The sequence below is a fragment of the Mangifera indica genome, chromosome 4 (assembly GCF_011075055.1).
Source record: "Mangifera indica cultivar Alphonso chromosome 4, CATAS_Mindica_2.1, whole genome shotgun sequence".
Lineage (NCBI taxonomy): Eukaryota > Viridiplantae > Streptophyta > Magnoliopsida > Sapindales > Anacardiaceae > Mangifera > Mangifera indica.
In genome coordinates, this window is record NC_058140.1 from 11,532,888 (window position 1) to 11,555,769 (window position 22,882).

The window sequence follows — 22,882 nt, forward strand, 5'->3', positions numbered from 1 at the left end:
TTTCAGTTGGATCTCCAGTTGTTTCAAATCTCCCACATGAGGTATGAACATTATTATAGTTATTATATTTTATATGAAATATCATTTATCATTTTGTTCTTTTCACGCATATAGGGTACTATCCTCAAGGCATTATCAATCGAGAGTTCTCTCTGTACACCTTCTCTAACCATAAATATAGTGTATTTTCTGATAAACTGTCATTGATCAATTTGTCTTTCCAATTATTATGTTTATTTAAAATGTTTTGCCTCATTTTCAAAATGAGCAGTTATGGTTACTTGTTGATATCCCAGTTTCAGTAAATAGACAATGGTATTAGTTCACAGGGGGAAAACTTACAGGAGGATGTTTCCGATGCAAACCAAGTTGCGGTATATCCACTATAATTAGTATATAAATACTAATATATACTGATCATTGATAATTTTAAAATTATCATTTTACAGTCCGTCGAGGGGGTACACATAGTTGACTTGACTATAATAAAGGATTCTCCAATCAAACCTTCTTCGACATATATGGATAAAGTAACATTAATTGATTAATTCGTAATTGGTATTTAAGATAAAATAATGATTTAACAGTTGTACGTACTTGCAGTTGGTTTATATTGCACACGATTGAATCATTTGGAAGGGTCCACTTGCTCGTACCATATATACAAATTCAATCAAAGCGAGGGTGAAATGACAACTTTGGACCATTCCATCCTCTACTGTAGAACATGAGGAATCTTTCCTCGTATGGTACACCAGAGTTGCAGCATTTGACGAGCATCAAGTTTACTTTATCAGATTGAAGTCGAAAAACAGTTTCTGACAAATTGTGGAGGAGCTGCATCAATGATTGATCGATGATATAAGTTATATGTACTATATAATTTGGTTAAAAGTTCTCTATATTCGTCAATAACTAACACAATTCAAGTTTTTTATACTATTTCAACATATCGATTCTTTTTTTGTTATATTACGTCAATACCAGGATGATCACCATATGATCATTTTACAGCGTTGGACAACTACCTACACCTTTTTTGTAGGACATATCGAGATGACATTCCCTAGCTGGTAGGCCATACCAACAGGGCAGTATCAATTTTCGAAGATGGTTGAGGTAGATTATATCTTGGGTTTGTTTTACAAATCATGGGGGATGGTCGATATGGTATAGTATAATAACATTTCTATTATAATTTACATTTAATTAATTTATAATCTACATGTGTATCCATTCTAATTTCTCACCGTTGATAGGTTTTCATCCTTATAAACTTCGACTGCATATATTGGATAGTCAGAATTATAGATTTTCATGATTGATCGATTACGGTATACGACTCCAAGGTATTATATTTAAGGAGTATAAAATGTTTTGAATGACAAATGTGACCGCACACGACATTCATACTAGTATTATTAGAGGCGATGAATTTTTGGACAGCTTTTGGGCATACACCATGACAAGATCCCCTCATGTTACATTGAGCAAAGGGTGTCCAACAAGGCGAGGGCTCTTGTGACTGTGGCATTTTTATGTTACGCTTTATAGAGTATTTGACATTGTCACGAAGCGTGGATTTTCCCCAATGTTTAGCTTTGCAATTATATTTTCACTGTATCAAATAGATCACAAATGTATATTTAGGTCGATCATTGTTTATTTTACTAATACGAAGGTAGTTATGTATGTATTTGTTGTATATACTTATGCGTATTATATATATTATCTATCAATATATATGGATATATATTTGATTTCATTTTTTAAATAATTTTATCACAGAAAAAATTTTATAAGATTAAGGTGATGTTAGTAACTTTAAATGATGGTATTAGTGAAATACTAAAATATTTTTAACATTAATATCATTAGTCAAATCATTAACAATAAATCAAGATTTCATTGTTGAAAAAATAAATTGCATGAAATTTATGAGTTAATGTATGATGCCAAAAGTTATCTTTCAAATATAGTTCAGGTTCAGTGACATAATTTATTGATTTTTATAAGTTTAGCTTCATACACAAGTAAAGTATATATTAATCAAATCATTAACAGTTAATTCTAATAATTGCAAGAGTAATGTTCATGCTAACAATTATGAAATGAAGAAATTATTCGCAGTAAATTTATTATATTACATATGAATTCAATTACTCATCTGAAACAATAATCATAATACATCAATTACATATCATTTGAACAACAGTTGTGAATCATATAATTAATAAAATTAAACAAAAGCTTGTCAAAATCTCAATCTTTTACCTTTTCTAGATGAACTTTGTAGGACAGAGCTCAGGACTAGTGTTGGGTTTTTACATTGGATACAACGACTACAAATCCTGGGTGTAACATTTTCCCCTTACGAAGGACGTCGATTTCTATTGGAGGGACGACTTAGTCGACGACTATCGAGAACGGGGGATAGGATAACTCTTTCTTTTGGTACATACAACCATTCTGACTGATTTCTAAGATGATTGACAGGTTCCTCATATAATGCATAGTAGAACTCGACACGGAAGAATGGACGAACTCATGCATTAACATTTGTGAGCCTCATGTGTCTTGTAATAATAATGACATGCTTGCATGAAATACATGAAAGCTAAAACTTTTTGCATGTACAAGACATTTCATGGAAGTCCATAATGCCCATGTATCCACCAAAACCAACAACTTGAAACCGAAGAGGTGCAATTGGTCAAACTTTCAAGGGCGTAGACTTTGACACACGACGACTGATCTTCCCCTCCGTCCAAAGGGTAACAAAGTTAGGGTATTCATTTGTAATTTGAAAAAAGTAACAACATATCTATTAATAACAAACATAAGAAAAGAAATACATGCTCAAATACATAGTTATTAACAATTGGGTATATACTTGCATGGTTTCTTCTCTCGTAAAACCATCACTATAATGTGCCACGAATGAACTTGGCAAGCATCATGATAGGTAAACCTCGTGCATGTCTAACAAAGACATTAAATGACTCTACAATATTAGTTGTCATTATGTTGTACTGATACCCTGAAAAGTGTACCCTGCTCCATCGCTCAAATCTAACCTTACGTAGATAAGCCCCAGCTTGAGGATTCATTGCATCATAGCCTCAAAATCTGCTTTTGTATATGATTTCACAGCTTTCCAATATGCACCCACAACCTGTAAGGTAATAAATAATATGAGAATTTTATTATCAAAATTTATAAAATGTTAAACAGAATAAAAATTATATGCATGTTTAAACACATTACCTTTGAGTCTCATTTGTACTTTACTCGTATGTTACACAAAAGATAATGACAACAATATCTATGGTAGACACTTAGAAAGACTTCAGCCATTGCAGAGTATATAATATGATGTCGATCCGAGATTTTCCCCCAACTCGGGGATGTCATGGATGCATTTTTTAATCTTTTTGAGAAACCAACACCACATGCTATAGTATTCTTTTTTACTAACATCGAAACCAATAGGATACATTTGGTTATTACCATCGAGGCCTATTGCAAGGAATAAATGACCTAAATATTGACTTTTAAGGAAAACAACATCAATGTACATAATAAGTCGAAAATATTCTTTAAATGCACGAACAAAACATCCTAATGCCATAAAAAAAATACTTAAATCGATGGTCATTGTTTGTTTCAGTAGCGGTAATGGTTCCCAAATAAATACGTTGTAAATTATAGTAATACTCTGGTAGGAGCATAAATGATTCTTCTGGTGAGCCCCTCAGTGAATTTAAAACCCAATTTGTTGCCCGCTAAACTGTGAATATAAAATGTCAATTTTATACTGATCAGTGATGTCGACAATAATTTCTTTAGGCTAATAAATTCAATCAATCAACACAAACTTTGACCAAATTAATTGATTTAAAGCTTGGACCTTAGCTTATCAGTGATGTGACATTAATTGATCAATTGAACATGTATGAGTTAGATTCATTTTACTAATTTGAAAAACTTCACTGACTTTGGATTTGGTTACAGATATATACCACTGATAGTTTTCAGGCTCACACTTAATATTCTATCACCCCGTGTTAGACTTCTTACCTGTATTAAAATCCTTTCTGTGGGATAAATTGTTTCACAACATCTTTTAATTGTTCTTTATTATGAAAAATATCACCAAGCTTTATAGCATTCTCCTCTCAGATCGATTTTGTACAACCTGATGATTTGATGGTTATGGAGGAAAATAAAGAAGCCACCTAAACGGGTCAATAGGGACATTGTTAAAAAATGGTTTAGAATAATTTTCACTATCCAAAATAGGATCTTCAAGCTGCAAACTGTCTATACCTTCGATAACAGATGGCTTATACTCAGGTTCTACCTCTTCAAAAGGAATATCAGTTATGTCATTTCCATCAAAGTCACCCCAATTAGGAACCATATCTTTCTCTCCATGAGTTAATGAGTTTGCAATATACAATGTATCATTATTGAATTAATCAAGTTTTTCAAATCATATTCTTTTTTCATTTCACTAATTTCTTCTTCTTCTTCTTTTTGTCCTTCAATCGTGATATATATAACAAAAACAAAAATATATTCATAAGTATTGAGACATATCAATAAGATCCTAGATATCTTCATCATTTTAGATATATACAGGGCAATCAAGTTCAATTTTTTTTAGCTTCATAGATAGTTAAAGGTAGTTTTTTATTGGATCAAGATCGCAAAACTCCTTTAAAAGTTGAATGAATCCCTCAAATGTTATTCCAGAGGGAATTTTAATCAATTATTTATATCCTCCAACATATTTTCTTGAATCTATTCTCCTTGAAAACGAACAGAAGCGTACCCAACTATTTTAATTATCAATCCTACAATGACAAATTTTTGAAAAAAATTAATCATGTATAAGAAAAAGTCCACAATAACAATTTAAAACAATCTTACAATGATTAATATCAAAATATCCTTTATATTTTTCTAACATTTTATTTAACCCCCTATAATTATCTAACATTTTATTTAATACTTTTGTATGTTGTATTGTATCAAAATGCATCTATCTATTCTTAACATTTCATTTAAAATGTTCTTACAATGTTTAATATCAAAATACCTCCTATATCTTTTAAACATTTTATTTACCCCTATAATTATCTAACCTTTCATTTTACACCATTGTATGTTGTCTTATATGAAAATGTATCTATTTATTCTTAACATATCATTTAAAATCGTCTTATAATATTTTATATCAAAATGCTACCATATTTTTCTAAAATTTTATTTTCCCCCTATAATTGTCTAACATTTTATTTAACACTCTTGTATGTTGTCTTATATCAAAATGCATCTATTTATTCTTAACATGTTATTTAAATTCTTTACCTTTTGTGTAATATCAATATACCCCCATATTTTTGTAACATTTTTTTAGCCCCTCATACTTATTCAACATTTTATTTAACACTATTGTATGTTGTCTTCTATCAAAATGCATCTATCTATTCTTAATATGTTATTTAAATCTTTTATATATTATGTAATATCAAAATACCCTCATATTTTTTTAATATTTTATTTTAACCCTATAATTATCTAATATATCATTTAACATCCTTGTATTTTGTCTTGTATCAAACTGCATCTATCTATTCCTAACATTTTATTTAAAATGATATTACAATATTTAATATCAAAATACCCCTCATATTTTTATAACATTTCATTTAACCCTTATAATTATCTAACATTTCATTTAACACCCTTGTATGTTGTCTTGTATCAAAATATATCTATCTATTCTTAACATGTTATTTAAATCTTTTATATATTGTGTAATATCAAAATACCCCATATTTTTCTAACATTTTATTTAACCCCTAAATTATTATCTAATATTCAAATACCCTCTTTACATGACAGACAAACTAGATTTAATAAATAAAATTAAGTTTTGAGTTAAGATCCGTATCAATAGTTTTTTTTAATAATTAACTTTTTTCGATTTGGATTTAGAAATACGAACTTCTTCCTTCCGTATGAACTCGTAGTAATTAATATTGAGTAAAAATGAAAGTGAGAGTGAGTGTTTGAGTAATACAAGAAATGTATATAATAAGAGTAAAAGTGAGAGGGTTTATATAGATGTGGTGAAGGATAATTTTGGTATTTTAAAAAAAATTTACGGCATTTTTGTTAGGAATAGGAAAAATAGGCATTTTTGCTTAAGAATAGGAAAAATGAACATTTTTGCTTAAGAATAGGGTAAAATGGTCATTTAATTTAATTTCCCTTATATTTAATAAGTTAGTTTTCATAAATAATTATTATATTTGATTAATAGTATTATTAGACTTAATTAAATTAATTTATATATTATATTATATTATTTGTTTTATGTATTTTTTAAAATATTTTTTATATTATTACATACACATATTTTGGATGTATAAATAAATATATATTTATGTGTATAGTCAAGTGAGTAGGTATTATTTTATAGCCCAAAGGACTTATCCCACCAAAAGTTGTTGATATTTCAAGTTCTCATTCTTTAACTTTTAAATTTTCATTTACCCATTCATAGACGATTAAAGTTAATGAAATTCTAATTCCTTAAAATTTTATCTTTTTTTCCCCTCTAAACTCTAGAAACTAATAATTTTCCCTTAAATCAGATTTAAAAAGACAACATTTTTTCCCTAAAGTCTAGTTTTCAATTTTTGGTGACATTTTTGACAATCTCTCCCTCTCGACACCTCCTCTTTCTCTGAAGGTGTCTCTTTCATCATCTCTCTCTCCTTCAGTTGGCTATTCAAATAGGGAAGATGAAATGCTTTGACAACGAAACCAAGGGATCTTATCTTCATCTAGGTAGAGAGTTGTATTCCTAGATGAAGACAAGTCGTCTAGGAAGAAGAAGACAACTCATCTTCTTCTCAATCTCTTCTTCATTGGGAGGAAGATTTATCTTCCCAGACGAGTGATGCATGATTGTTGGAGGGAGAAGAGACGTTAAAGTAGACTACTGGAAGAAGAGGAACTATCGAGAGAGAGAAATCATCAGAGATGGCATTGGAGGAAGTGGTAGGATATTGAAGTTAAACTTAGTGGGGAATTGTGATTTTTTAAAACTCAGTATAGAGAAAAATTATTACTTTTTATGGTTTAGGAGGGGAGAGAAAGAGATAAAATTTTAGTTTAGTTTTAATATTATAGATAAATAACGATTTCATCTTTAAAACTAACAGACTTAATACTTTATGAGTGGGTAAATGAGATTTTCAAAATTAAAAGATAAAAATTTGAGAAAATGACATTCTTTAGGTGGGAATAAGTCCTTTGGCCTATTTTATACGTAATTTAAAATTATTTAATCACATAATAACACATATTAAATATGTACCCATTTATGTATTTAAAGTGAATATATATAATTTTATTAATATTAATAATATCTTAGAATCTTTTAGGTTGCCAAATTATAAAATTAATTAATTATTTCTTTTCCAAGTTACTATATTATTGTCAATATTTTTTTTTCCTAAAATATTCTTCTAATAGATTAGCTAAGGGGCAAGATAACCTCATTAAAGATTACCTTGAATCAAATGCTTCTTACCGTATATTTGGTCTGGGTAATCTTTTATTTAAAAAAATAAAAAATTATCATAAATTATTTAAAAGACAACTAAATATAAATTATTATATATTTAATAATTTTAAATGTATAAATAGTTAATGTTAGATTAATAATAATAAAAAATATTAAAATATTTTTTATTTAAATACCTTGAAAATTATATCAAACTATTTCTTTATGTATTTTTAATATTTCATATATCCATAATATTTATTAAGATATTTTTGATAATGTCAATATATAAAATTAATTTTTTTTTTCAAATTGTTACCTTATTGTTAATATATGACTTCCTAAAATATTTTTGTCCCTTCTTATTTTAATTAAAAACATGATTATTTTTATTTAAAAATTTTAATAAGAATATATATAATTATTTTGCAATAATTTAAAGGTTAGGTTTAGTCCGACCTCCACTTGCAAGCATGGAGTTATGCCTAACCACTATCATTTTCAACTGCTTAGACCATTTTCAGAATCATTAAGAACAAGATGAAAAACGTTCACCCCAGTTGCTTTTTGGAAAATTAAATTAAATTAATTACCCAAAAATAATATATCCAAAACAACAACAATCAAATCTACATCTATTATTACACAAAAATTCTCAACAAATTCGTCTCAAACACTTAAGAATCACCCAATATAATAAATTGTACAAATCCAAAAACCCTATCCTAAAAAACCAACTAAATCTTCTTTCAATCGTATAAATCTCAACATCAACAACCATGGTCCATCAACATCAACAAAGAAATATATAACATGAAGATTTGTTGGGTTTCATCGCTCCATTCTACATGTTCAAATAATTGAAGTATCATCAACTTGGAAGAAATTACAGTAGGATGGTTAGATTAACAGGATCTGCAAAACTGAAAACATCTGAAAGAATACATCTGGAGGAGAATACCACCCTCTTGACTGGAAAAGAAACTAGCCAAGAACTCGTACCGCTTGATGAACACAACGCTATGATTTAGTGCAACAACTAGGAAAAGTTTAGACACAAAATCTAAATATAAAACACAAAGCCCGGGACTATTTTTCCATGTTTTGTATACCTCAAGCACTGCTGCAGCTGGACCGGTAATGTAGGAGCTCTTGCTGCATGTTCTATATCATAACTTTTGCTCTAGATCTTATCAATGGAGTAAATAAATTCAACTCAGTGGAAACGGTGACCCAAGCACAAGAAAAAAATGACAGGATTGTTCATAGAAGAAGTGTTTAATAAAGACAACTCTCACAATAGGGTGTCTAAATGCTCAGTGACTGTGGTGTACTTCAAGTGTGGATACAGCTGTGTCCCATCCACTCCCCCAGAAGACTCAATATCAAAGTATGTGTGATCTCCTTTCACAAAGACTGAATATATGAAAATCATCTCCATGTTATCTGGATAAGGAGTCTCTGCCATGCAATGAGCAATGTGTTTTTGGTACCGTTTCAAAGAATTAAACAAACAAGAATATACACCAATCATGGGTTCCTGTAAAAAGTCAGCAAAAGCACAATTTCTTGGTGTCTCTTTAACCACCAAAAATCCAACTATTACAATATTAAATGATCTCACAACAGGCATTGCCATGCAAGAACCAACTTATGGTGTTTTAGTTCTCTGCTTGATTAACTTAAAGTTTGTCCTAAACTCATTGCTATAAATCTGTTATATCTGCCTCCCTCGAGATCAGTTTCTGAAAAGAAACAAATTGCATATATTTTTGCACCTAGATTTTAATTGTCAGTTTGGTTTAACTGGTTCTAAAATCAAATTTGATTTCAAGATGGTTTCCAAATGCCTTGGTAATTTTTTTAACTCTCCAATAAGAAAGGTAGCCTGTATAGTAATCCTACATGATATAGCCGAAATACCTTTGATTTTCTTAAGAAGTGCTTCTCCTGGTACATAAAATCTTTCAAGCTTCTTGCCAATCTTACTCTCCCAAGTCTCAACCAGCTCATTCATAGAGCAAACGTTTCCCAGCGGCCTGAGATGTAACACTTTATTCAATGTACGTGGATCATCCAGTGCACTAATTGTGAAAGCAGCAACATCAACATCCTTCACAAAGACACCTGCATAGAAATCACAAGAAGAGCCAACAAAATTTACCATACCCACTACTTACCCAAAATGCAACAAACTTACATTTTCAGTGAATCAATATCAAGGAGTTTGATCAAATGTTAATCAGCAAACCTTTTGTGTTTCCATCCCCAAAAATTATAACCTTATCCCTTGGAGGAGTCTTTAGGCCTGGCTGGACAAGCGATGGAAGTAAATAGGTCATGAATAGATTGCAGCAGATATAAGTGTAGGGAATGCCTTCTGCTTCTATGAGACGTCGAATCTCAGATCGACGTGAATAGAAGTTGTTGTCCATGCCAGAAATCTGAGTTCGGTCTGGATCTGCTCCAAATTCTGATGGAATAAACCTCTGAAAAAATTTACATATACATTTGAATTATTAACAACAGAATAAGTCTATACATGTATATGCAGACACAGAAATATGATCCATGTCAAGAGACACTAAAAGAACCATCTAAATTTTCATATACTTGATATTATGTAACAACTAATGAACTTAACATGAACTTGCAGAAGAACTCATAATTTTAGCATTTCATTTCTTTTTCATATGCAAACTTAAGAAATATCTGAAATCAAAGCAATAAAAGAAGCAAACAAATGCTCTTATCTCCAAAAGTAACAGTTCTTATACTACTTTTGTGCAGTATTATATCAGGTTTAGAGTCCCTAATACCCATTAAACAAATAAAAATAATCAAAATAAACCAACTACATAACTTCCACAGACAACAACCTTGATGCAGCCAGCTTGTTTGATAAGTCGTATAAGAAGCTTCTGGTCAAGAACGTGCTTAGATGGAATCGAGCAAATAACCACATCAACTTGCTTCACTGCTTCAAAAAGACTCTTCTCATCTTCCAGTGATCCCTACAAACCAAAACCCCCCAAGAAAAAACTATAAAAAAAACCCACCTAAATTATCAAAAACCAAAACGATTCCAAAGCAGAAAGAGATGGATTCTGACCTTGAGGAGGGTGGCACCAGCACTGGAGAGATACTGAATCTTGTGTTGTTTGTCTGGGTCATTGGAAGATGAATCTCTTATGAGAACGAAAGTGGGATGACAATTTTCAATGCTAATTTTGGCCAAATGATAACCCAATCTTCCGGTTGCTCCAATTATCAACACGCTGCTCCTCTTCTCCATCACTTCCTCTCACTATCAGATAAGTTTTCAGTTTAGTTTCAGGGTACTTAGGTTTCCAGTTTCTGTCTTCCACGTCATCTTTAGGACCCACTAGTGGGGTCCATCCAATGAACTCAACTTGCTGACGTGGTGAATGTTAATGGAGTGCTTACCCATAAAACGGCTATTTTAAATTTGAAATTTGAAGCATTAACAAAAGTAACGGAAGCGATGGCCATGCATCATTTCATGGCTCTTTGCAAAGAGCATCTCTATATAAAAAGATGAGACTTTTTTGTTCTGCAATCAATACACCCTTTTAAAGCTCTCAATTTGTTTTCTACTTTATCTTTGGTTTTATACAAGCTTCAGTATCGAAGTCTGTCAAGCGTCAGAGAAAAAAGATATAGCAGATAATCCATTTCATCAATTCAAGGTTCTAAATTTTTTGTTTTTCTTGATCGATACTTTAATATAAATAATTAACTTTACAGTTCAATAAGTTTGAGATGAAGTCAAATTAATTTATCTCTTTCTCTTTTAAGATAAATTTTAGCTTAGTGAAAGCAATTTTGATTAATTTTCTAAGAAACTGAAGGTTTTTTCTCAATTGGGTTGTTGCAGATTAGTCTAAAGAAGTGAAGATGAATGATCTTATGACCAAATCATTCCTCAGTTACGTAGAACTTAAGAAACAAGCCATGAAAGACCAAGAATCCGAACCTGATATTGAAATGGGCCGCCAACTTGACCCTACTGATGAGCAGAGCCTGTCACAGTTCTTCGAAGAAGTAGCAGCAATCAAGAATGAGATGGAAGGGATCACCAGTCTCCTTCTTAACCTTCAAGACTTGAACCAAGAAACAAAATCCACTCACAGTGCGAAAATTCTCAGAGGAATTAGAGATAGAATCAACGCAGATATGATTACAATACTTCGAAAAGCCAAGAGTATAAAAGCAAGGCTGACATTGCTTGATCAGTCTAACATCGGAAATCGAAATGTATCAATGGCTTATAAAGAAGGGAGTCCAGTTGATAGAACTAGGATTTCTGTTACTAATGGCTTGCGAATTAAGTTGAGAGACATGATGCATGACTTTCAGTCTTTGAGAGAACAGATTGTGATAGACCATAAAGAGGGGCTCAAAAGGAGATACTGTTGTGTGACAGGAGAGGAGCCAAGTGAGGAAGTGATACAGAAGATGATTTTGGGTAGTGGGGAAGACAAAGTTTTTGAAGGCAAAGAAGATTTGGTGATGGAGAATCATGAAAGACAAGAGGCTTTGAAAGAGATACAGAGGAGCTTGACAGAGTTGCATCAAGTGTTTCTTGACATGGCTGTGTTGGTGGAGGCACAAGGGGAGCAAATTAATGATATTGAAGAGACTGTGGCTAGGGCTGGTGCTTATATTAGTGGTGGCACAGATGGTTTACACCATGCGGATCAAATGAAGAAAAATAGAAGGAATTGGGCTTCTTGGCTTGGTGCTTTTGTCCTGGTTTTATTTCTGGTGTGCCTTATTGCTACACTGGCTTCTTAAAACTTACAAGTTTTATATATGTGTGGCTTTTGTTGGTTTGCTTGCATAGAGAAGATTTGGCTATTTTTATCAAAGGGGAATGTTTTTATATTACCTGCAATTCTGAGAACTAAGTTTTGTGTTTGATAATAATCCTTAAATTCTCCTCTCTGTGTTCTCTACATGCATTTGTGCATAGCATATGCATTACTGTTAAATCTATGATTTTAATTTCATAAGCCAGGGCATGTGACACAAATATAATAACTCATGTAACAAGATTTAATAATACATCAATCTGCTATTTCCATTTCAAATGTAATAAACTTATAAATTGAATCAAATTTCCTGTTTGAATAAGTATACAAATAAATTGAATCAGAAAACATATATTACAGAATTACAGAAAATCCTGTGACTTCCAGGGCTCACAAACCAGTATTTTAGTTGTTCCCATCAGCCTTTTACAGTACTATTGGTTGAGCTTTTCTTGAAGCTTGTGGGGGCAGATCTAAGCCAATCATTTCCCCCAATCATGTCTTTAGCCAAGAAAGGGCAGCCTCATCATTTGATAGTTTCAGTGACCATCCAAACCTTTTTGATGTTTCAGCTCCTGGACCATAATTTTTGTATTCACCGTAGTATGTAGTTCTGTAATACAAAAAATACAATGAAACATAAGTACCAGGATAGTAGCATTTGCAGAATGGATGAAAGTGTATATTTTGAAGTAGAGATGCTTATTAGGGAAGAGATGATTTACTTATGGTTGTTTTGTTTTCCCCAATCATCCCATCCTTGTGGCACTATCACACCGGACATGTAAGTTAGGGGATATACTACTCTAGAATAAGCACCCCATGGCCTTCCAAGCACAGCAGAGCCAACGCCAGTTATTTTGCAACCCAAGAAAGTGAATCCAGTGTTCTCTGAGGGTGACATTCTTCTTTGAGCCGTGATAGATCCATTCATCTTAGAAAGGGAATGAATATAGCACTTCTGATAAACACATAAAATAGTTTTATAAAATAGTTGAACCAACTTATTGGTATATGCAGTACAATTAAAGTGTACGGTAATAGGCTGTGACATCTAAGAAGTATCTATGCAGCCAAAGGAGAGCACTCACTTCAAAGAGGGAGCCAGCATTTCCGAATATGAAATCAGTGGCTCCTTCCATGTAACAGTTGCTGTAATAGTGGTTTCCGGTATCATCCAGGAGGGTATCTTGGTAAGACAGTAATCTTGCAGCCATAGAATGCAGCTCTATCTGCTGAAACTCTTAGTGCAACAGCTTTCCCAGCTGATCCGAATGTGTTCTGTAAATATTATAACATACAATTTTGGACAATGTATTAGTGTTTGAACTTAAATTTGATTTGGATGTGCAGAATGAACTCATTTCAAGTGAAATATACTGTGCAATGAACGTGCCAATATCTGAATTGTTAGATATCGTGCAACAAAATCAGAAGCCAACACGGTGAATGTTGGGGACTCAAAAATCTCTCCACCATCACCCCATGTTATTGTGGTAGTAGAATTCTCTGCTCCACTTATTGTAAAGAAAGGCTTATCAGCAGGCACAACAATCTTTTCTCTGTTTAAATAAATAAAGAAGAAAAACTAGATAAGACATAGAAAACGACATAGCTTGTAATTCTTTGTTATCTTAATTTAGCAAGACAATATATAAACCTGTATGTTCCTGGCTTAACCCATATAAAAAAAGTTTCATTGTTATTAGATGGAACAGCGTCAATGGCATCTTGTATCTTCTTAAAATCCCCTTTACCCTACTGATCGACTCTCAAGAGTATGGCAATAGATGTATCTGTGGAGTTAGTGGTGGCATTTGCCATAGCCATGAAAGGAGCAAAAACAAATGCAACCAATAGAATGTTGACATAGGTATAAATCTTCATTTCAGAGGAACCCATGTGAACATGTGATTGATGTTTTGGTCTCGATGGAAGTGCGGGGAATTAATGTTTGAATAAACAGAGGTCTATTGAAAGAAAGAAGCAAAGTTACACAATATGCTGATACACCAAATTTACACAAATGAAAGGTCAACGAAATAGGAGGCCTGTAGCCGATTTCTTCCAGTTGAAGGATGGTTACCATAACGTAAATGTGCATGTAAGTACATCAGAAAAAGATCTCAACCTCCTTTCAAACTAAAGTTACTTAACTGATGATCAATTGAGCAAGGCCAATTAGCATTTTCTGTCTACTTTCGAAAAATTGCTTTAGTGTATTGCCTATAATGTTTTGTCTATTCATTCTTATGAGTAGCACAGAAGCTTCTGTAATATTGAAGTCAAGGTTTCAATATAATTTAGATGGATAACTAGAACCAACCATGGATTTGGAATAAAAGAAAGAACAACCCAACTAAGTTAATCTTATAATATGAATATAATTAGTAAGAAAGACAATTTTTTCCACTGATATTGCTTCTGTTTTAAGTGAGGTTTTGAACGGGAAATACACCCTGGTTAATGGCATCTGTTCGGAGAAAGAGGGGTCAGTCTAATATTCTCTGTATGAGTGTAACCATGTACTTGGTTTATTCCTGAACAATCTTTTCTTCAACCCAATAAGCAATGACAGAGCAAGCAAGTAGGTTTTGGTGAAGATCATAGGTATATCTATTCTACGATACATGATATATATCTTACGATATGATATATTATAAATAAATGATACATATTATGAGATATATTGAATTAATATGATATAGTAGACGTATCATATATTACGATATATTTTACTGATACGGATCAATACACTTTTTAAATAAAATTATAATATAATAGAATGTATATGAGAAAATTTATATTTTTTAAAGGTGTTTATAATATTTTCTAAAATGATAAAATGTCAATTAGAGTTTTTATGATTTTATTTTTTAAAAGTTATATCATAAGATACAATACGATATTTGATACACAATACGCAATATAAAAAATTAGATTTTAATATACAATATAATACACAATCCGGCCAGCATGGTGAAAGACTGCAGAGGAACATACTTCTGTGTATGAGCTTGCCTGTGGACTGCTTGCATTACAAAGTCTACTTAAAACGCACCGTTTCATCGCAACAAGAGGCATTAAGAAAATTGAGAAGGGCAGTTAAGTAATTGAATCAAAACACTGTTCAGCCCTTCCTTCCTATAAACAAAGGTCGAAGCAAACCCTAATCTTCAACGGGGCTTTGCAGGTAAGATGGATGTTGTTATTTTCAAAATTTGATGTTGGGAAGGGAAGGTGCGGTGATGAAGGAGTAATTAATCTCGTTAATCTGAGATTAACATGAGGATAATCTCTCTATCCATTCAAATTATACTGAGCGCCTTCTCTTTCTCGTCGCACACTTGTTTCATGAAATGTCAATTTTTGTATCAAAGTTACGGTAAATCTTCTGGTTAAAGATGCTACGTTTCACAAACTGAAGGACGAATTTTTTAACACCATCAAATCTCAGTGAGATCATTTACTCTGTTTTAATTATTCAAAAATATGGCAGCGTTTCAAACTTTTATGCCTCTGGATTTGGTAATACTCAATCATGTTGTAATCTTGGACTTCAAATCCAGACCCCCAAAATCCCCCAGGTCGCAAACCTCCCCCATATACGGGAGCATTGGTTGCGGGATGAAGGTGAAAGCGGTTTTTTGGGCTGCCAGATCGCAGCGGCTAGGCGATACGCCGCTGGCGAGGGCTTCGATATGGCCTGGCCAAACGCAAATAAAAGCATGAAAATGATTTATCCTCTGTTAAGAGACACAACAATATTTCTTGGGATAATTAAAAATTAATTATAATATATTATTATTTATATATAAAAATTATATATATAATTTTATTATTACGGCTATTGTTGTACTAGAAAGCCTTGCTGGTTGTAGGAGGAATTTTGGAACCAAACGTGGCCAAGATTATTTCTCACCCCAATTATGATGAGCTAACAATTTTCAACCTTTTAAATTTATATAAGTTAAATTAAAGAATATTTTTATAATATTAAATAATATATAATAGAGTTTACATCACTTATAATAATAAATTATATTTTTATTTTAATTATTTTATTTTTTTATCTTTCTTTTGTTTATCCATTCTTGATCATCAAAAAACATAGAAAAACCCAAAGAAATCGACGATGAATAAGGTAAGATGAAAATAAATAAAATCTTGAAATTGCCAAGAATGGAGAACTTCTGAGATGATATTGAATTTGAAAAATTTGTATTTACATTCTCTAAGAGAAAGTGAGAATCATGATAAAAGATTGGACTTATGATGGGATTGGAAGATAAAAAGAGGAAATCAAAATATTCTTACCTTAAAGAAAAAGTTGATGGTGGCGGAGAAATTGACTGAGTCTTCGGAGATTTCAATCTTAGAGAAGAATTTGATGGAGGAGAAATGAACAATGAGTCTGGGAGAATAAATCGGGATAAGTGGTGGGTTAGAAGAAATTGAATTGAATCTTTTAAAAATGTTATTTTCAATCCTAAAGAAGCAATCAATTGAGATTCCAATAATGGAGATTCCGCCTCCCTTCATCGAGTTTGTCACATATGTTTTATGAATTCTCAAATTATTACATAAGGTGTTTGCTTCATTAGGGTTAATGTTCAAAATATATATTGGCGTTATAAATATAGAGGTTAAAAATTATATTACACAAAACCAATTAACTTATGTTAAACTCTAATTCACATACTTATATATCATTCATTTCACTCAATTTTATTAGATATGAAACTCTCTTTCTTTTTATTTGAGTCTCTAATACCTATACTCAAGTGTAATCATCTAAGTTGTTAAACTTATCGTTTGGGTTATTCGGTTTTTGATTGGATACATTGTTACTTGTATCCAAAAATACTTTAGGCTATTAGACCCGTCATTTAGCTTGTGTTCTGATACCATATTAGAAATATATATTGCACTTATAAGTGTGGAGATTGAAATTCATATTACACAAAACTAATTAGCTTGAATTGAAATTGACATGGTATCAAAATACAAGTCAAACATCGAATCTAACAGCCTAAAGTTTTCCTAGATACAAGCGACAACGCGTCCAATCAAAAACTGATTGAGTTAAACAGTGGGTCTAATACTCTAGATGATTGTACTTGAGCGAGGGTATTAGAGACTCAAATAAAAACAAAAAGAGTCTCATATATAATAAAATTAAGCAAAATGAGTAGTATATAAGTGTGTGGATTAGACCTTAATATAAATCAATTAGTTTTGTATAATATGAGTTTTAATTTCTATATTTATAAATCCAACATATATTTCTGGCATATTAAATTGGATGTTTCGTTCATTTCACCATTACATTTATTCTCTTCAAGTAAGGGCCAAAAGACTATTTCCCACCCAAGGGATGTTGTTTCTCAAGTTTTCTCCTATTAATTTTGAAAATTTTATTTACCCACCCGCGGATTGTTAAAACTAACAGTTTTAAAGGGAAAATTATTATTTTATTTGTATTATTAAAAATAAACTTAAATTTAACTTTATTTTTTCCCCTTAAACTCTAAAAACTAACAATTTTTTCTAACCTAAGTTTTAAAAAATAGCATTTTCCCCCCTAGGGTTTGCAATTTTTCACATTCAAATTTTTGACGTCGTTTCTTCCTCTCCGACGACCTCCAGACGACTTCTTTTCCTCTTTGGTACGATCTCCTTCTGATGGTTCTCCTGGGAATTATCGTCAACAAAGACGACTCGTCTTTGTTAACGATGAAGACTCTTCATCGACGACAATTCCCAAGAGAATCATCAAAAAGAAGTCGTATCGAAAAAGAAGAGACATCACCTAGAGGTTATCAGAGAGGAAGAAACGATGTCGCAAATTTGAATCTGAAAATTGAAAATCCTAGAGAAAAAATGTATTTTTTAAAATTTAGGTTGAGAGGAAATTATTTATTTTTAGGGTTTAAGGGGGGGAATAATATAACTAACAAACTCAGTTAATTTTAACAGTTTATGAGTGAGTAAATAAGATTTTCAAAGTTAACGAAAAGAAACTTAAGAAAACCACATATTTTGAGTGAAAAATAGTCCTTTGGCCTTAATTAAGACTCCTATTACATGATTGTTTGAGATAAGAGGCAACAAAAAAAGCACACAACATAAGTTTTAAAGAGAAACAACCCCACTAGCGACTTTATACATTTTATAAATTTTATAATGATAAAAAATTGATAAATGAATAATTTTTAAGTAATTTTATTAATTTATAAAAAATTAATATATTTTATTAAAAAAATTTAATAAAACTTTTCTGTCAGAAAACATGTTCGCGCTCTCAATTCGTGCCTCAAAATACCAAACCTTTGTCAATGGGCCTATTTTGGCCCATTTGTCTGTGTGTTATTCCAATTCCACCACCAGCCTTTGACTACACGTGTACAATTTCAACTTTGCAACCTGCTTTTTAGGGGCTGGCTGGCACAAGACTCTTTCATTCTACACTATCTCCTTTCGCAGAAAGACAAAATTAAGATCTTTGTTTATTGAAGTTTCGCAAAATAGTCTGCTTTCAAACTGAACGATGGAGCCGGTGAAGGAAGATGAAGAAGTTTACAGCTGGAGAGAGATGGAGTTACCAGCTTTAAAACCAGAGCTAGAGAGGGAGACGGGCGAGAGAAGGAGAGGTAGAGACGTATTGATAGCCATTGATCATGGTCCCAACAGTAGGCATGCTTTTGATTGGGCCCTGATTCACTTCTGCAGGCTTGCTGACACCATCCATCTTGTTCATGCGGTGACGAGTATGCGACCAATATGCTTGTTGTTTCATTTATTTGGTCGTCTAATTTGTGGGTTCTTATGAAAGATTGAATTTTTTTATGTGGGTTTTGGTGGGTTTGTTTTTGTAGATATGAATAACGAGATTGTTTATGACGCCAGCAAGGAGCTCATGCAGAGGCTTGCTCTGGAGGCTGCTGAAGTTGCTATGGTCAGCGGTGTGATTTGCTTTTGTTTTTAATTAGTCTTTTGTGATCTTCATCTCTTGTTTAAGAGATGTTAAAAATGGGCACCTGTTAGATTAGTTTAATATGTAAGAGTACTTAGAAATTCTATTTATGTAAGTTTAATGAAGATGATCAACTGATGGTATCTTCAATTGATCTAATTTAAAAAAAATCAAATTGATCCACGTCATGATAGAATTTCAAGGCTTAATCCAAAATTAGTTGATTTGAAGCCTGCATCAATGCTAACAATGATCCTCTGAAAGGCTTCTAGGTCCTTTTTCCCAGCTTTATATATGTGTTACAATTCCATGTTTGTATAGTTTGCTTCTTCATTTATATGCAGTACAGTTACAATATTATAATTCCTCCACTCATGCACTTCAATGAAAGTTCTAAGTTTGTATATGATTAACCGAATATAACTTCAATATGAACAGCCTAGTAGCATGATAATGCTAAAGATACTTCTTATCAAAGAAAAATAAAAGAAATGCTAGGAACAAACTTTGTATATAAATTGATGCAACACAAAATTAATGGAAAGAGTGAAAATTATAATGTGAATGAAAATGAAGGATGTTGCAGCGAAAGAGTGATTTTACATGATTGTTTTATAGTAATATAACTTTGAGGATCAATGCAAGGTGTTATGGGAGGGTTTGCATTAATTATAGTAAATGGCATGGACCAGGTGATGACCAAGGCTCGGATTGTGCAAGGTGATGCAGGTAAGGTTATTTGCAAGGAAGCTGAAAGGTTAAAGCCAGCAGCAGTTGTTATGGGTACCCGAGGCAGAAGCTTGATGCAAAGGTTCTTTCTGTCTGTTTAAATTGTTTAATTTTTACTGTGGTAATGCTTTTCTCTTATGTTGCTGGATTTGTGTTCAGTGTACTGCAGGGAAGTGTGAGTGAGTATTGCTTCCACAATTGTAAAACTGCTCCTGTCATAATTGTTCCTGGAAAAGGTACTACCATCGAACAAGTGAAATTTTCATTGAATAATTCAAAGTTAAAGTGCTGGGGTTAGTTACACAGACTTCATTATTGTGTGGATTTGCAGAAGCTGGTGACGAATCATTGATATGATGGAACTAGTAACTTGTGAAAAATTGTAAGTCATGAGCTTTGTGAATTCAATGATATTTTGATTGGTCATTTTGTTTGCTGGATTGCAAAATGTGTATTATTTGCAGCAATGGTGTGTCATTGATTATTTGGCTTATATTTATTGATAGTTCTCCTCTGTTGGCAATTGTTGTATGCTTTTTGAATAACCTGTGATCCTGACTCACGTGAATGCGGTTAATGTGTGATTGCATTGGTGAAAATTTAAAGAAATACATGATAATAAGCACTCTAGATCCAGGGATCCTAGTCTTTAAAAATCACCAAGCACAGAAATGTTTCAGTCATCTTTGTATTGTTTGATGCAGCTAGGTTGCATGCATCCTGATAATCTCTATGCCACCTTAGCTACTATCAACATGCATCATCTCCAGCTCTCTTGTTTCTGTGAGTATCATATTTAAATAGAATTGAACACTTGTTGGTCCTTGCTTCAAAGGGACATTTGTCTAGGTAACTAGCTTAAGGCTAACTAGATCTTTGAGCTGGGCTAGCAGCCACTGCTTGCTCAGTTCCATTCATCTAAATAAGCTCCAAAATAAAATTTCCTTTTACTTTTTATTTAGTTTTTTATGATCTCTGCCTGATAAATCAAAGATCATCCCTTGAAGGGAGGAAATTTTGACATCCTTGTTCATATTTTTCAACTGAGTAGAGACCAATCTCCTAACATAATGCATATATTCAACAAAATGGTGAATGGTGGAAAATTCACCATGTTCCATTCAGCCTTCTTTCATGTATGACTTTTTTTTGTCTTGTAGATTTAAATCTTTCCATAACATATAAATGAATAATCTTATATCCCCATGTTGCTAACTGCACTCAGAGAGGCCTTATTTGTCCATGGGATTAATTTAGTCTAATAATCCACAAACAGTGATTGGGTTGAGGGCCCAATATTTCTTGCAGGACCAAGCATATTTGGACCACTTTCTTCTTGCCAGCATAATTTATAGTTTGGTCTGCCTTGGCCACAACCACAAGAACGAAAAACCTTGAGCTATCTTATTGTTGGAAATTTCATTTAAAAGTGGGATGAGAGAAGAGAGCTAAACTTGCCCTTATATTGTTTGTTCTTATACATAATATTATTGATTCTATTTTTTAACAGAAACCTACCTAATATTAAGTCCTGGAGTTTAATAGGCAACTATTTCAGGATTCTTGTGTCAAGGTAAAGACGCAAACTTGAGAGCTTGCAGTGTCCAAATAAATGTTCAGTGTTGCAATGAAGTACACACACACATAGTCGAGAATCTTTGTAGGTTTTAACTTTTTATTCCTTGGAATTGCACAATATGAAAAGGTGGTGGAGAGAGAAATCTCAGAAGATTAGATGAAAATATTTATATAGATAATATATGTATGTACATTTTCACAGAAAGCTGCAATGGACCCAAGAAAGAGAAAAGGCAATATCATGTTTCACTATCCACAGAAAACAAAGAGAATCAAAGAGATCTTGCCTGTGGATGAGGCCAGGTCCACCTCTCTTAGTGTTACTTCTGGCTTGAAAACGAAGAAAGATGAGGCTATTGTGACTCCAAACAGAAGAATATCCAATGTAATTAGTAGGCATACATTTCTTGGTCCCCCACTCGCCGCAACCAACATCCAAATGCTCATTATTATACTGGAGATTATTGGCATGAGGCAAGTCTGAAAAAATTATTGCAGAATAACTTTTCATCCTTGAAAGTCAATAAACCATTCCAATGCTTGAAGATTTTCATCTGACATTACTCACTAGGAAGCTCTTTACAAATAATGCGAATCTATGTCTATTTGTTTATGCTCTCAACATTTTCCTGCTCCATGATACACATTGATGAACATCTTCAAAATATAAGTTCATATGTCGAACATACTTGTTCGGTCTTTTGCAGCTATGTTTGGTCTTAATAAAGCTCTAGGCTTTGTTTTACAGAAAGAAGAAGGATCATGATAAGCTCAAGACCATCTTAAGTATAATTTAATAAAATTAATCTAATTGAATGTCATATGCAAGTGCCCAATAAGGAGTGATGTCTTTGCCCCTGTCCTTCCCTCTTTTACACTCTCTCTCTGCGTATAATTGATGCCCTATATTCCTGTAATTTTCCTTTCTAATTACCAATGTCTCAATCAGAAATATATGATTGTATCCCAAAATGGTTCTGAGAAGGTCCACCAGTAGGCTCTTGTCCTCGGTCCTTCACAGGAGACCTTCTAGTTTTCGCTCAGCTCCAGTGCTTCACCCAACACAGAAACAACTTGTGCCAATGGGTCACCCTGATAACCTTTTGCATTAAATTTATACATATATTTGTGGAGTTCTTTGCTCACCAATCACATTCTTTTCTTTCATATAAACGTTTA

At 32.4% G+C, this 22,882-nt stretch overlaps 3 protein-coding genes, 1 non-coding gene and 1 pseudogene across 16 annotated transcripts; 3 read left to right on the plus strand and 2 right to left on the minus strand.

The window, feature by feature from the left end:
• Positions 1–8,190: 8,190 nt before the first annotated feature.
• Positions 8,191–10,914, minus strand: LOC123212853 (probable pinoresinol-lariciresinol reductase 3). Of its 2 annotated transcripts, none has more exons than XM_044632074.1 (5): positions 10,698–10,911; positions 10,465–10,599; positions 9,837–10,074; positions 9,509–9,712; positions 8,191–9,046 (listed from the first exon to the last, which is right to left on the minus strand). In XM_044632074.1, the coding sequence occupies exons 1-5, from the start codon at positions 10,878–10,880 to the stop codon at positions 8,880–8,882; spliced, it is 927 nt and encodes a 308-aa protein (XP_044488009.1). In that variant the 5' UTR covers positions 10,881–10,911; the 3' UTR covers positions 8,191–8,879. The 2 variants fall into 2 exon arrangements, with proteins under 2 accessions (XP_044488009.1, XP_044488010.1); XM_044632075.1 differs by having other exon boundaries at positions 8,989–9,125; positions 10,698–10,914.
• A 101-nt stretch (positions 10,915–11,015) lies between these two features.
• On the plus strand, positions 11,016–12,551 carry LOC123212854 (syntaxin-112-like). Its single transcript, XM_044632076.1, has 2 exons — positions 11,016–11,295; positions 11,484–12,551. Exon 2 carries the CDS (start codon positions 11,504–11,506, stop codon positions 12,401–12,403), a length of 900 nt encoding a protein of 299 aa, XP_044488011.1. The 5' UTR covers positions 11,016–11,295; positions 11,484–11,503; the 3' UTR covers positions 12,404–12,551.
• Positions 12,552–12,838: 287 nt separating this feature from the next.
• Positions 12,839–14,509, minus strand: LOC123214280 (annotated as a pseudogene).
• Positions 14,510–15,661: 1,152 nt separating this feature from the next.
• LOC123215179 lies at positions 15,662–15,744 on the plus strand. The gene has a single exon (XR_006501979.1). It is a non-coding gene; the product is annotated as a small nucleolar RNA U30 (small nucleolar RNA).
• Positions 15,745–18,842: 3,098 nt separating this feature from the next.
• LOC123213751 lies at positions 18,843–22,413 on the plus strand. Of its 12 annotated transcripts, none has more exons than XR_006501739.1 (7): positions 18,844–19,190; positions 19,299–19,378; positions 20,089–20,207; positions 20,285–20,361; positions 20,457–20,507; positions 20,830–20,908; positions 21,906–22,413. XR_006501739.1 is itself a non-coding variant. In XM_044633271.1 (6 exons), exons 1-5 carry the CDS (start codon positions 18,971–18,973, stop codon positions 20,480–20,482), a joined length of 522 nt encoding a protein of 173 aa, XP_044489206.1. In that variant the 5' UTR covers positions 18,843–18,970; the 3' UTR covers positions 20,483–20,507; positions 21,684–21,924. The 12 variants fall into 12 exon arrangements, 6 of the variants coding, with proteins under 6 accessions (XP_044489206.1, XP_044489204.1, XP_044489205.1 ...); XR_006501740.1 differs by lacking the exon at positions 21,906–22,413 and adding an exon at positions 21,402–21,632; XR_006501741.1 differs by lacking the exon at positions 21,906–22,413 and adding an exon at positions 21,434–21,632.
• The last annotated feature ends 469 nt before the right edge of the window (positions 22,414–22,882 follow it).

Bases quoted from the DNA above. Each gene is read 5' to 3' on its own strand.
- LOC123212853 (XM_044632074.1), bottom strand. From the start codon at position 10,880: ATGGAGAAGAGGAGCAGCGTGTTGATAATTGGAGCAACCGGAAGATTG. The intron at 10,600-10,697 runs GTCAGAATCCAT...TTTGGTTTGTAG, and splicing joins CTGGTGCCACCCTCCTCAAG to GGATCACTGGAAGATGAGAA. The intron at 9,713-9,836 runs GTTTGCTGATTA...ATTTCTATGCAG, and splicing joins TGGGGATGGAAACACAAAAG to GTGTCTTTGTGAAGGATGTT.
- LOC123212854 (XM_044632076.1), top strand. From the start codon at position 11,504: ATGAATGATCTTATGACCAAATCATTCCTCAGTTACGTAGAACTTAAG.
- LOC123213751 (XM_044633271.1), top strand. From the start codon at position 18,971: ATGGAGCCGGTGAAGGAAGATGAAGAAGTTTACAGCTGGAGAGAGATG. The intron at 19,379-20,088 runs GTCAGCGGTGTG...GGCATGGACCAG, and splicing joins AGGCTGCTGAAGTTGCTATG to GTGATGACCAAGGCTCGGAT. The intron at 20,362-20,456 runs GTACTACCATCG...GTGGATTTGCAG, and splicing joins CATAATTGTTCCTGGAAAAG to AAGCTGGTGACGAATCATTG.